The 15,121-nt window shown below is 38.1% G+C and overlaps 1 protein-coding gene across 9 annotated transcripts in view; it reads left to right on the top strand.

Moving 5' to 3' along the window:
* PHLDB2 (pleckstrin homology like domain family B member 2) overlaps positions 1–4,097 on the top strand; it is a 150,090-nt gene extending 145,993 nt beyond the window's left edge. For all 9 annotated transcript variants that reach the window (XM_036747558.1, XM_036747557.1, XM_036747555.1 and 6 more), the window contains 2 exons: positions 1,398–1,483; positions 2,149–4,097. In XM_036747558.1, the coding sequence (XP_036603453.1) occupies positions 1,398–1,483; positions 2,149–2,289 (227 nt within the window). In that variant the 3' untranslated portion in view covers positions 2,290–4,097. The remainder of the gene's footprint in view (positions 1–1,397; positions 1,484–2,148) is intronic.
* The last annotated feature ends 11,024 nt before the right edge of the window (positions 4,098–15,121 follow it).

Below are 15,121 nucleotides of genomic sequence, written 5' to 3'. Positions count from 1 at the left end.
GGCCAGAATTTGACCCAGATTATTAAAAAGGAGAAAGTGTGTCATAGCAGATTTCTATTTGACACTGTAATTAGGGAGGATGAGAGCTTTGGCTATTTTAGGGATCTTTGCATTCTCCTTCCCTTTCAAAGACCCTGTTTAATAATTCACTTTGCCTGACCTCTAGTGGCAGTATTTGAAAAACGCTGGACACAGTATCCTGTAAAGGATGACAAGTTCAGAATACCATATTCTAATGTGGAAAAGGTACAAGCCAACAAAAATGTTTATTAGGAAATAACAAAAATAATGATTTAAATTAGCTAATAGTAAATTACCTGAGTAAGAATGAACTTAATAGTTTATTTTCTAATAAATATTGTCTAGTGCACAAAATAATATTCTGGTTTTTAATTATAAGCTCAAATAATACTGGTTTTTAATTATAAGTTCAAAGCCAGAATCCCCCTTAATAAAATCTATTAAGAAAGATATGAAGTCACTAGATTCAAATACACCTCTTACTCTGACATTAGAGATGAAGCTGTGGAGTGTACCTGAGAGATATATCATATAGTGGCACAGCAGAGTGCATGCTTGGTGTATTAAACTAAGAGTCAATTTACCTGGGCTGTATCTTGGGTACTAACTTACTGAGGAACATTGCAAGCTTCTTTGGTTCTGAGTTAATGGCTTCTATCTCAGTAATGTCTTAGAGTTTAAAATAGAACCTAAAGTACTATGGATGATATTTTTGTATAAAATGAGTATTTTTTATAATTAAGGCAAAAAGTGTTCTTTATTTTTTTATGTACTATACAATGACATTGGGCTTCAGTTTCCTCATCAGTAAAACAAGGAGGGGGTGGGGTGAGGTGGGCAGACTTTATAATTTCTAAGTTTTCTTCTAGGCTTATTCTATTCCAGGCCTAGAATTCTTTGATTCTAAATTGGTTTTCTTAACTTTTGGGGGGGGAGGGGGAGGGTGCGGCATGGCAATTGGGGTTAAGTGACTTGCCCAAGGTCACACAGCTAGTACATGTGTCAAGTGTCTGAGGACAAATTTGAACTCAGGTCCTCCCAACTCCAGGGCTGGTGCTCTATTCACTGCATCACCTAGCTTCTCCTTTTCTTAACTTTTTGGTATCATAGAACACTTTGGAAGTCTGGTGAAGCCTATGGACCCTTTATCAGGATTACTTCTTTTTAAAAATTCATAGCTAAAGGAAATATTAAATTTCAGATAGAAGTTGTTGAAAATAAATATTTTTTCCCATCCAAGTTCATGAATCCCCTGAAATCTATCCACTGGCCTCTTCGGTATCCATGAACCCCAAGTTAAGAACCCCTTTTCTAAATCATTTGATCCTCTGTGCTATCTGATTCTGTGTACAAAATGCCAATCTCTCTCATTTCAGATAAACATGAAGCTAAATTAAAAGGAGTGATATATTTTCAAGCTATTGAAGAAGTCTATTATGATCACCTCAAGAACGCATATAAGGTAAATTACCTTTGCAGATTTTCTAGTGCTTTAACTTTCCAAATTTTTAATACATAATAGAATTAGAGAAAGGATTTGTTGTTGTTGTTTTGTTTTGCTTTTGTTTTTGACCTGCCTTGAACTGGTGGCAGTATTGACCAGAATGCTAAGGGGGAGAGAACAGTATAAGAAATATTGACCAAAGAATTCATCTTTATTTGTGGACCCAGTTTTATGGGAAAAAAGATAAGTTTAGTTTTGTTGTTTTAAGGGCCCTGACAAACTAGCTCCTCATTGCAAGGTCTAACAAATAGCCAATAGCTATAAAAGGAATAAAGAATTAAGAGCAAAACCTATTACCACCATGCAGCCCATGTGCCTCACCCCTAAGCAGAGTCTTAATACCCCAGAGTATGAGAAATGCCTCCCTAGGCTTCATGAACACCAGGAAAAAGCACAGGGGAAGCCCTATGTGAAAACCAAAGCAAAAGTTATAAAAATGTTCACTACTCCAAAAGGGGAAGGAAATGTGTACAAGAAAAGTTATAAACTGGTAAGTTTCATGAATGAGAGCATTAAAGGGAGAAAGAAACCCTGAAAATTGTGTCTGAGTATTATACTAACTCCTATGTGATGACCTTTATTAAAATTATTTGCTTAATGTTCTTTTTCTTTTCTCCTTTTAGAGTCCTAATCCATTACTCACCTTTAGTGTCAAGACACATGATAGGATCTATTATATGGTGGCTCCATCCCCAGAAGCCATGAGGATCTGGATGGATGTTATTGTTACTGGAGCAGAAGGTTATACCCATTTCATGTTGTAATGAATGGATGCAGCAGTTCACAAGAGGGCAGATTGCAATAACCTTATACCAGAATTAAGCCATATTCGATCCCATATGGAAAAACTCCAAGCAAGAAGGATAGCATTCACACACATCACTTTACAAATATGTGTTTGGAACTCCCTTGTATATTAACAAGAGGCTTTGTTGTTGTGGTTTTTCACTTAAGAAGACAATGGGATGCCAATTAGTTTGATCATAACAATGGCAAAGCCTGAAGCTGCTGCAAGAAGGAAAACGTTTTGTTTTGGGAATGACTGTAGCACCAGCACCATTTATAAGGCAATTTTCTTAAAAACTTTTTTATATGAATTGTCTTAGTGAAAAACCAAGCCGTTTACAAGTGTTTGTGTGTACTCAGAAATATGAAATTATTTTGATACCTGAACCAAAAGATACGATTACATATATTTTTAATTTGTAGCATTTGATATATTAGTAACCAACTGGCTCTTTTTTTAAAGTACTTTCCTATTGTGTATTTCACCAACTAATACTATGGAAAGGGAGGAAAGGGTGGGAAACAAAAAGAATTTAAATGGATATTAACATCCTCTGTAGTTGAATATTGCACCAAAGCCAAAGACTTCATATTGATATGCCTTCTACTTCACAGCAATTCCAAGTGATAACCCATATTTTGATTCTTTGTACAAGACAAAAAGAAACTCTAACCTTTTAATGATATTAAAATGCCATAGGATATTTTATAAGCTGGTTTCAGAATGCTACCTTTAGCCACAGACCAAGGCTACAACTGTACTGGGTCTTTTGCGGGGTCAACGATACTCCAACCCCAGTTAGTTACATTTCTATGAATCCAACTATTTCTGGGACCCATTAGAAACAATTCCTGCCCCTTAACCCTAGTGTGAACTATTGTATTTACCAAGTATACAGCTTTTAAAAAAAAATGTTTCAGGAGAAGCCATTTGCTAGAGAATTCTCACACCAGGGCAATCTTCAATGAAGAGGGTATTCAATGGAATCAATTATTTTTTTCTCTGAAGACATTTTCCAATCCCTGTGCAGAGCTCACTGATAATACTAACAACCACTCACATATCACTTTACAGTTTACAGGGAGTTTTCCTTACAGTAACCCCATGAAGTCATTAGTACAAGTATTACTGTCCGCATTTTACAGATGAAGAAACTGAGACTGAGAGGTTGTCACTTTACTTAGGGTCACATGGCTAGGGAGCAACAGAGCCAGAAGCTGATTCTCTGTCTCCTGACTTCAAACCCAGGGCTACATCCACTGTTTACGACTGCCCCCCATTCAAGCAATCCAAAGCCATTTTTTTTTCCTTTTCCTTATATGCTTCTGCTTTATTCTGGATCCTGCCTTTCAATTGTAGCCTTCCTTGACAGTGCATCAAGTCAGTTTGTTGAGTTTTTAATCACAAACCAGACTAAGATTAAAATTGAAAGTGATTGTTAGTGAGAGGCAAGGAGGGGGAGGATCTGTTTATAAGAGGCAAATGAAGTTCAACTCATAATGTGTTTGAGGAGGTAAATCCTTCTTTGAAGTTAGCCATTGCATTTTTTTATAGCGTTAAAGTCCATTTTTGTTGAATAAAACTTTGACTTCAGGCAAGTCATTTATAATACTTTTCCAAATGTTGTCCGTCCTGATGGTCTGAGAGTATTTGTGCATTTGTGTGTATGTATATGCATTCTGTTATTTAGTGGAAATGTGGTAAATGAGTAGCACTAGAAAATGATGAATTTACCTACAAGTATAATATGAATTAGTAGAATTAAAGTTTTTTTTCTCAAAATCTGTCCGGCATGAATGGATTTAAATTTGTATTTGAAGTCTCTATACCTGACTGACATTAAGATGATTTTGTAGCTGGATGACACATGATTTTACTTGAACAATGAAAGACAAAAGAGTGATTGCAGAGGTTTTTATGTTTTGCTGTTGATCTTTAAAAAAACAACACAACTAAAAGTTATATGATTTAAGACAGTAAAATACAATATTCTAAATTACATTGATTCATATAAATGTATCACTCATCTATGTATACTTTGCCTTCTCCATGAAGTTATACAGGTTTTCTAATCAACTTTTCTATCTTGCATGATTAAGTAAATCCATTTATATTTGTTTTTAAATAAGCTGTTTGGAGATTAAAAATATTGGCCTGACCTCACATTTTAAAAATGATTTGTCTTTCCATTCATTGGGAGGAAGAACAGTAATTGTCCAGTCCATTGAAACAAAGGAAAAAAAATAGTACTTACATGAAGTTTACAAAGTACTTTTCAAATGTCGTGTCATTTTATCCTCACAACAACTCTGGGAGGTAAGTACTATTATTATTCCAGGTGAGGAAACTGAGGCAGATAGGTCACATTGCTAGTATCTGAGGTCGAATTGGAACTTGTGAAATCTCCACTCCAAGTGCTATGCTCACTGACTACCTCTTTCCGAAAAGAAAAGTCTACTTGAAAAGGTCTGTTGTCAATGCCACATAACAGAGAAATACTCCATGTCAATAATTTTTGACAAAATTACAAATATTTGACAAACAGAACGTAGAATTTTTCAGTATGATATCTCACTTTACTATATTCCCTGATGTGAAGATATTTAAGGTACTGAAATATTTATACATATTCCATAGGAATGAGAGCAGGAGCTGTGTTTCATTTTTGTCTTTCAGTCAGTCAGTCAGTACCAGGCACTGTGCTATGTGCTGGTGATACAAAAAAAGTTCAAAACACTAGCCACGCACCCGAAGAGCTCACATTCTAATAAGGAAAGCAACATGTTAATAACTATGTACATGTATCTTCAGTGTGAACAGAAAGTAATCTTAGCAGGAAAGGACTACGGAAGTCCTGATGGAGAAGCTGGGAGATGAGGAGTTTTGCTCAAGCAAGGTAGAATGTTAAAATCTGTATCTCTAGCAATGTTTAGGGAACTAACTTAAATCTTTACTACCAGCAAAGTGAGATGTGATTACTGAAAAAGTTCTGGATTAGATAGCCTTTTGTGAGGCAGTGTGGGACTATAGAATGTCAACCTCTAAGAAAAATAAATGAAATTAGGCTGTGTGTCCATGTTTTTATTTCTCTCAAGCTGGCTTGACATGCATTGCATGGGAGTACAGTCCAGAACTGAACACCCCCAAGGGGCTCAGTCCAGAACTGGCTCAATATGGAATTTGGGGGTACAGAGTTATATACCTTTTCAACAGGGGCTGATATCACCCACCACCATTCTACCTCCTGGGCAGAAGAAATGCCTGTTCTATCTGATCTTCCACCATACCAGACCACTAGCAGTCTTGGGCTATCTAAGTAAAAGAATCTAACTTCACCAAAGCCTGAGCAGATTAAATCAATTCAGGCCTGGTTTGGAGTTTGGCCAAGATAAGACTCTACACATTCATTTCATCAGTAATGTCCTTGTGAAGAACTTTGGAGCCGGAATCTGACTGGGAGGGGGGGGAGTTGTAAGAATAATTTTTCACACGAATCATGAACCTTGAGGGGATCTCAGAGACCATCTAAACCAAACCTTTCATTTTACAAATGGAGAAACTGAACTCTGGGAGCCTCAGGAACATGCCCAAGGTCATTCAGGTAGGTGGTAAGCATCAGAGGCAAGATTGGAAGCAGAAGAACAGGTCCTCTGACTTAATTGTTCTTTCTACTGGACCTTTCTAGATAGTGAGCATCAGAGGCAGCATGACCTAGGCTTGGGTTCTGCCTTTGACAAATACTATCTGACCCTGGACAAATCCTTTAGCCCCTGCATGCCCCCAGACATCTCTCTAGTCTAGTGAAACCTATGGAGTCCTCCTTAAAATAATATTTTTGAATACTAAAATATGTAGACTTAGAAAGGAAACTAATTCTACTAAAATATGGTTATTAAATTTTTAAAAAATTATGGACCCCTGCCCTAAGACTACAAATTTCAGAGTAGTTAGTTTTCCTTCGTGAGTCAGTGATTTCACAGGTTGGGTCCCCGAACAAAAAACAAGAACAAAACTTTTTGAACATCTGAGGCTTGCAAATGTACCTATTCCCGAATCTTGCCAGAGTTATGCAGGCACTGGGAAGGATGAGAAAAGCTATGTGGGCCTTAGTTGGAAAAGTCAGTGACTACAGCACGTAGTCTTTAAGCCACAATTTGCAATACCACCTGGAAAGAAGTGAGGCTTTTTCCTTTCAGCTGTGGCTTGTTGTGTTTGTCCTTCATTTTCAAAAAGGACCATGACATCAGGGAAATGATGACATGACTTGCAGTTGACTCTGATTTGAGTGAGGCAGGGCTGTGCAAGGTCACCAGCCTCACCTTCTCCTCCAGAGCCATCTGGATCCAGTGACCAGATATTCATCAGGATGACTGGAGATGACCCAGGATACAATGGGAGACCCTGGCCCTTTTAGTGGAAGACAATACGCACAAATGTGAAAACACAGGCAGGGAATGAGTAGTCCAACTCGTACCTGTTTTCTTCTTGGTAGTAAGCACACTCAAAACAAGGTCGAGATTCTTTGCAGCACATCTGTAATCTCATAGAACACAAATCTTACTACAATGATGTATTTGAATGCTAACAGATCTTTTAAGATAGGTTCATACTGACCAGTATAGTACAATAAATGCTTTGAATCTCCACGCTCATGGGGCCAAATAAGAGTATTGACAACCTCAGACAGGGGACACCTCACAAGTCATTTCTATTACCATTTTGAAAGCAGTTTTGCCCTTCTTGAGATAAAAATCTGTCTAATGTCTGGGTAATTCAAGACACTTCTCATAAAACACTTTCATTGAAATTTGTAAAGACATTCAATAAACATTCAGTAAATGACTACTCTGGACCAGGCACTATACTAAATACAAGAGATGTAAAAACAAAAACAAAATAGTCCCTGCCCTCAAAGAGCCTACATTCTATTAGAAGAAACAACTTGTGCAAGAAAATGAAATGCAAAGTATACACAAAGTAATCTTTTGAGGGAGGATTCTAGAAAACGGGGTAGAGCAGGGAGGAGAGAGTCAAGCTAGCTTCTGGTGGCACTTGAAATGAGATTTGAAGGGAGCTTGAGACTTTAGGATTCAGAAATGAGGAGGGACTACATTCCAGGCATGGACGATAGCCTGTGTAAAACTATTGACAGGATATAGAATGTTATATGCAGGTTACAGTAAGCTTGTCAATTTGGCTGGAACATAGAGTGTATGAAGGTGAATGATGAGAAATGATACTGGAAAGATAGAATGAAGGCAGAATGTAACGGGGTTCAAAAGCTAAATAGAGGAGTTTGTATTTTATCTCAGAAGAATAGAAGCTGCTGGAGCTTGGCGAGTAGGGAAGTGCCATGGTTAGACCTATGCTTTAGGAATATCAATTTGGCAGCTGTGTTATGGATGGACTGGAAAAGGATGACTGAAGCCTGAGAGACCAATCAGGAGTCAAATGCAATAGTCCAGGAGAGAGGAAATAGGGCCTGAATCAAGGTGGTGGTCGTGAAAATGGCAACAAAAGGGATGAAGAAAAATAGGAGACTTGGAAACTTACAGTTAGATCCCAATCAGTATGAATAACAAATCCCATTATGTGGTTACATGGCATTATCCAAACTGGCACTATCTGAAGTTAAAGATTCATTATTTGGGTTAATTGGAAATTTGCTGTATTTGTTATGAAAAGTGAGGGAGATAGGAGGAAAAATGGGGGAACCTTGACCCATAATCAGATGTCACAAGTAAAACTACACAAAAACATGGAAAGGTGGGGGAAGTGAACTTCACTTGAACTTCATTTTCATATAACTTGCTCCAGAGGAAAGAACATAATCAGCCAACAACAGTCAACAAAAATTTATTAAATGCCTACTATGTGCTAAGTACCGTGCTAAGCATTGGGGATATATATATATATTAAGAAATCAAGAGATGGTGCCTGCTCTCAGGGAGCTCATAATCTAATTTGGAAGATAAAGTGCAAATAGTTACATGCCAAAAAATATATACAAGATAAATTGAAGACAAGTAACAGAGGAAAGGCACCAGCATAAAGGGGGGCTGGGAAGGCTTCTTGGCAAAGGTGGGATTTTAGCTGAGGTCTGAAAGAAGCCCGGGAAGCGAGGAGGAAGGGCAGAGTTCCAAGCACAGGAACAGCCAGTGAAAATACCCAAGGTCAGCAGACGAAACGACTACCAGGAGTGGGGAACCTGCAGCCTCAAGGCCACATGTGGCCCTCTAGGTCCTCAAGTGTGGCCCTTTGACTGACTCCAAACTTCATGTAAAGTGTGGCCCGTGTCATCAGACTGCAGAGTATGTAGAAGGATATAAGATATAAGAAGGCTGGAAAGGTGGGAGGACATCCCCCCAAATTTAAGACTTATTTTGCTTTCAAGACTTCTTATTTCTTGGAACATCACTCAAAGGATTTGTAGAGGGTATGCTATGCATATAAACTTTTTAACCTTTATTTTATTTGCAAGGATACTTTACCATTAGCAGCAGACAGGGGCATGAACATACACTTGTAACATTGCAACAACTCAACAAGATTGATCAGATTCTGCCTGCTTCTCTCCCCCATGCTCCCGTTTCAATTTCCAGAAGTGTCGATCTAAACCTTTGACTTTATATGTCAAGTATCCGCTGTTCTTGCTTGTGCCTTGGCATCAGTGGATGCCTTCAAACCAGTAACTTCCACATGTTGATTATTAACCTTTAATTTTCACATTAAAATGTTCATGCATCCCTCCAGTTTCTTGCCTTATTTTTCTCAGGATTCAGGAAAGAAGAAATTCTGGAAAAATGGTAGGAAGGAGTTCCCATACTGGGACGAAACAAAGCAGGAAAATGAATAGGCAGGCTGCTGCAGTTATCCAGGTGTGAGGTGATGAGGGTCTGCACTGGAGTGGTGGCAGTGCCAGAGGGGAGAAGGCGGCGTATATGAGAGATGTTGTAGAAACTGCAAGACTTGGAAACTGGATATGGTTTCTAAGAGTAAGAAGTCAAGGATGGCATCTATGTTGCAAGCCTGGGTCACTGGAGAAAGGAGGTATGATCCAGAGCAAGGGCAAAGTTAGGAAAAGGGGGAAATTTGAGGGGTTGGGGGAGGAGTGGAGAATGAGTTCAGTTCTGGAGATGTTGAGATTAACATGTCTACAAGACATCGAATTCAAAATTTACAACAGGCAGTTGTAGATATGGAAATGGAGATCACAAGAAAGGTTAGAGCTGGACAAGTCAATCTAAGTATCATCCACATAGTGACATAGGTGGAAGCTGATGAGATCACCAAGTAAAATCATATAGAGAGGACATCCATGGTCAATGGGGAGTGCTTGGGGGAAAAATGTCTTCTGTTTTGGACATTTTGATTTGGAGATGACCTCAAGATCTCCTCTCAGAGATGCTAGACAAGTTTATGGATACTGAGGTGATTGCTGGATCTGGGATTATCACACTGTGCTATTGGAGTTTAGCAGAGAGACTGGGGCTGGATTTGTATGTCTATCAATCATTCAACAAGCACCTACTATGTGCCTGACACTATGCTGGGTGCTGGGGATGCAAATACAATGAATAAAAACCATTCTTACTCACAAAATGCTCACATTTTAATGGGGGACACAAAAAGTATTTTTATATATACATACAGGATAAATATAAAGAGAATAAACAGAAATACGAAATAATTAAATTTGAGGTAGTTTAGGAGGGAGGGAAGTAACACTTGGGAATGAGGATCAGAAAAGCCTTTTAGTAGAAAGTGATACATACTCGTACCAGGTCTTGAGAGACGAGTCAGAGGTGAAGGGGGAGCACATTGCAGACCTGGGGGATGGCCAGTGCAAAAGCAAAGAGATAGGAGATAGAGAGTTGCCTACGAGGAACAGAAAGAGACAGCTTGGCTCGATCTGAGAATACGGGAGGGGAAAATAATGTCCAGTGATGCCAGAAAGTGAGATTGGGGCCAAACTGTGACTATAAAGATGGGAGATGTCGGCCTGAGAGGTGATAGCTGAATCACTGGGAGCTGATAAGTGTACAGAAAGAAAAGGTAGGGAGAGATGGGAAGAGGGCCCAGGACAGAGAGCTGGTGTGTGTGTGTGTGTGTGTGTGTGTGTGTGCGCACATGCATGTGCACACAGAGCTTGAAACAAGGGGATGATCCAGAAAAGGATGTTGACAAGATGTTACTATCCAGCTTTTCCATTTCTTCTTCTATTTCTTACTTGTTAAAAATGATTTAAAGGACTAGTTTAAAGAAAACTATTCTCTCTCTTGTTCATGATGTGGTACAAACGCTTCCTTAGGGTTTGTCTTGGTACAAGCATAGAATATAGCTGCAAGAGAAGTCCTCTTTTAAAGGAAGAGTGTGTGTATCACATAGAGGGGGAATCTGCTAAGAAATACACATTGCCCAATTAAAACTATTTTCATTTTTCAGTCATTTCAGTCATGTCAGATTCTTCATGACCCTATTTGGGGTTTTCTTGGCAAAGATACTGGGAGTGGTTTTCCATTTCTTTCTCCAGTTCACTTTACATAGGAGGAACTGAGGCAAACAGAGGTTAAGTGACTTGTCCAAGGTCACACAGCTAGTAAGTGTCTGAGACTGGATTTGAATTCAGAAAGATGAGTCTTCCTGACTCCAAGTCCAGTACCTTATCTACAATGCCACCTAGCTGCCCGATTAAAAATATTATCATGAAACTATTTTTAACAACTTTTCAATTCAAGTGAAGATATTTTGTTCATTTTTATCATCATGACTCTCTTGTTCTTCAAGAGGTTTGTTGCCTCTCTCCTACCAACAACACAATTATCAGTAATCTTACTAAAGTTCTGTCAAAGCCAGACTTAGGGAAATATAGAGTTTATATTCAGAACAAGAATCTGAATGTTTGATTTAAATGGAGTTAGCCTTGTCTTCAGTGCTATGTCTATGAGCATTCTCAATATTAGCGGTCCACTACCTATGATAACACAAAAGGAATGTGCTAGTTAATTTTTAGCCAATCACTGCCAAGAAACACATTCATAGTGATTAGCCATAATCTTCCTTGCTGGTGTCCTGCAACAGTTTTCTCCTCTTGAAAAAAAAAATCTCCTCCCATCATGGCAAAAAATGTTTCACTTTGCTTCACAGTATAACTAATACACAAAGTACTAGATATTAACATTCTTTCAAGGGAAAAAATGGAGATGTTTAAATAGTAAGATTCTAATTAAATTAAAACTACCAAATGTTTAACTTGCAAATACTGCTACTCCAATGTCATGGCAATAATAATAATAATAATAATAATAATAATGCAAAGCTTTTTATTTTGTATTTATGTCTGAAATTTTATTCCAGTAAAACTTTAGTCACCTTGAAGATTTTTTTCCTTCCTTCATCTCTCCTTAAGAGAAGCATAAACTGCAAGACCACCACTATTTTAAAATGTTAGATTTAGGACCATAGCTAACTCCACTCCTCCAGCCTCCTGGCCTATAATGGGTGTGGGTCAGGTTCTTGAATCTGGGTACATCTTAGCGGCATCCTTGGCCCTTGAAAATTTAATTCTGTACAGTATCTGATTTGTTTCCATCAAGATAAAAACTCTTAGGGTTTTCAAAAGTACTTTTCAAAATTTCTAGAGATGAGGCAAAAACAGAAATCTTAAATAGTGCTGCTTGGGTAAATGAATTTGTGAGTTACAAACAACAAATTGACTCTACCTCCAGTAATCACATCATCACTCCTTTTAATAATGGAATCAAATTCTTTCAATTCCACGCAAGCCAGAGGGCTTCCCTATGCTCATCAACATTCAGGAAGCAGCAATGTGGAAAGAGCATTGCATTTAGAGACAGAGGAGCTTGGTTTAATTCTTGAATTTGCCACTTACTCCTTGGGACTCCGCTCCTTATCTATAAAATGAGGGGATTGGACCATACCGCTTCTGAGGGCCCTTTCAACTCTAAATCTATGTTCCTATGATCTTAATTTTGCATCTGTATATAATGATTGGACTAAGGACATCAAGTTGTACAATGGCTCTTGGTCAATTCAGATCTGAGCTGTAAAGTGAAGCATGTACCAGCAGGTAGAGCCACTGAGATGAATATTGCAATACTTAAATGGATATGTATTATCAGAGATTTGGTTATTTGCTTCATTGGAGCAAATTACTCCCTTTCTATGCCTTCTAATCCCACGTTATTCTTTTCCATGATCTTTCGTAAATTCTCAATTCATTGCCAGCATTTAACTGGGTGGTTTATTATTCCATAGATACCAGGAGAACACATGGGCCACCCAACTCCTATATTGCTGTATCTAGCCCACTTCCTTTTCAGTTCACTTGTGCACAACTAACCTTGAGGCCATCACTGGTAATATTGGGAGCTACAGACTATTTATACCTACCATGCATCTTTAAATATTCTTTTTGCTCACCTACAATTTTGAGTTTTCGGAAATCTCATTGCTTTGTAGGCATTACTGGGATGATATTAATATTTTTTAAATGGTCTTTGAAAGTGAGGAGAAGCTTGGAATTCCTCTTGCCCATTTTCTCAAATATAATCTAGCTTGCTCTTTCACCTCTTTTTGATTTTGAGTACAATCCATTGTCCATGTTCAATGCTTGTCTAAGATATATAGACAGAGATAGAGATATATAGATATAGATACATGTATAAGATGTGTGTGTGTGTGTGTGTGTGTGTGTATGTATGTATATGTATATATAAAAGCCAACAAGCATTTATTAAGGGCCTACTACCTGTCAGGCATGGTGGTCAGTGCTCAGGATACAAAGAAAGGCAAAAACAGTCCTTGCCCTCAAGCAGCTCACAAACTAATGGGGGTTGGGGTGGGGAGGAGAGACACCATGCAAACAGCTATGTACAAATGAGATAACAGATAGGATAAATTGGAGATAATCTCAGAGGAAAAGCACTAACATTACCGAGACCCAGGAATGCTGCTTGCATATGGAGGAATTTTTAGCTTTGGCTTGAAGGAAGCCAGGAGATGGAGATGATGAGGGAAAGAATTTCAGGCATTAGGGAGAGCCAGTGCAAATGCACAATTAATTATGATTTAGAGCATTTTTTCACCTGATTAGAAATTATTTTGATTTCTTCATTGGAAGACTGCCTGTTCATATCCTTTGACAATGCCCAAAGAGTTATTAAACTACCTATACCCTTTGACCCAGCAAGATCACTACTAACTAGGTCTATTTCTAAAGATGATTAGGGAAAAAGGAAAATATCTAAATGTTCTAAATATTTATAGCAGCTCTCTTTGTGATGGCAAAAAACTGGAAAATGCAAGGATGCCTATCAATTGGGGAATGACTGAACAAGTTGTGGTATATGATTGTGATGGAATACTATTGTGCTGTAAGAAATAATGAACTCAGTGATCTTAGAAAAACATGGAAATTTTTACATGAAAATAATGATAAGTGAAATGAGCAGAACCAAGAAAACATTGTATAGAGTAACAGCAATATTGTTTTAAGAATGACTTTGAGGGACTAAGTCATTTTGACTATTATTAATACTGAAATTAACTATAAAGGACATGTGAAGAAAGACACTATTTGCATCCAGAGAAAGAATTGATAAATAGAAGCTCATGTAAAATAATTTTACATGTATTTACCTATTTGCATTTAATGGTAGCCATCTCTAGGGTAGGGTGGGAAGGGAAGAAAAAAATAAATTTACACAATTATTACATATTTAAAAGGAATATCAAGTTTTGCATAATAGGTTTGCAGCGGAATCATCTTTTTTATTATACTATGTTATGGAAATGCTGGTTTTATCTCATAAAATAAAAATAAAAAAAATTTTAAAAGAAAAGAAAATGCACAATCAGGAAATGGAGTGCCATATGCAAGAAACAGCAAGGATCATTAGATCACACATCATTAGATCACAGAGTTTGAGGAGGAGAGTAAGGTGTAAAAACACTGGAAAGGTAGGAACGGGTCAGGTTATGAAAGACTTCAAAAGCTAAATAAGATTTTATACTTGATCCTAGAGGTGACAGGGAGTCGCAGGCATTGATTAAATGGAGGAAGGAGTTAAACATCTTAAAGTATATATACCTGAACTTTAGGAAGATAAATTTTATAGCTGAATGGGAAATGGACTGGTGTGGGGAGAGACTGAAAGCAAGGAAAACAACCAGCAACTATTGCAAAAGTCAGAGGGTTGGGCAATGAGAGTCTGCACCAGGTTGCAGCGATGGCCCCAGAAGTCACTGACACTGGCGTGCACGTCAGAGGAAAGAAGGGAGATGGCACCAAAATTTCAAGCCTCTTCAAGAGACAGAGGGGACGCTGGTGCCTTTGAAAGTAATATAGAAGTTAGGAAGAGGGTGAGTGCGTGATAGTGAGGTCAATGTGGGACATTTTGAGTGTAAGACATCTGCAGGCCGTCTAGTTGGAGATGTGTAAAACACAGTTGCAGATGTGAGACTGGAAGTCAGCAGAGAGGTTGGGGCCAGGTAAGTATATTTGTGAATCATTAGCAAAGGGGAGACAACTGAATCCATGAGTGAAATGCATTATGAGGGTGAGGTCACCCCCACAATCTGGAAAATCCTTGTAAAATTTTTGGCCCTCTCTTTGCACCAAAGTCTGAAATTTTTCTTTTTCTTTTACGGGGTGTTTACAGTACCTTATTGAAAAATCGAGTTAAGTATTTGGTCATAGGCTATATGTAGCTCAATGTTAAATAAAAATATTAGCCTTTGTGTGCTGTCTGCTGGCTTTCACCTTTTGGCAAACTTTAACTTTTTAC

Source organism: Trichosurus vulpecula, chromosome 2, assembly GCF_011100635.1.
Source record: "Trichosurus vulpecula isolate mTriVul1 chromosome 2, mTriVul1.pri, whole genome shotgun sequence".
In the NCBI taxonomy this organism is placed as follows: Eukaryota; Metazoa; Chordata; class Mammalia; order Diprotodontia; family Phalangeridae; genus Trichosurus; species Trichosurus vulpecula.
The sequence above is the reverse complement of the archived record's forward strand: the minus strand, read 5'-3'. Positions and strand labels throughout refer to the sequence as shown.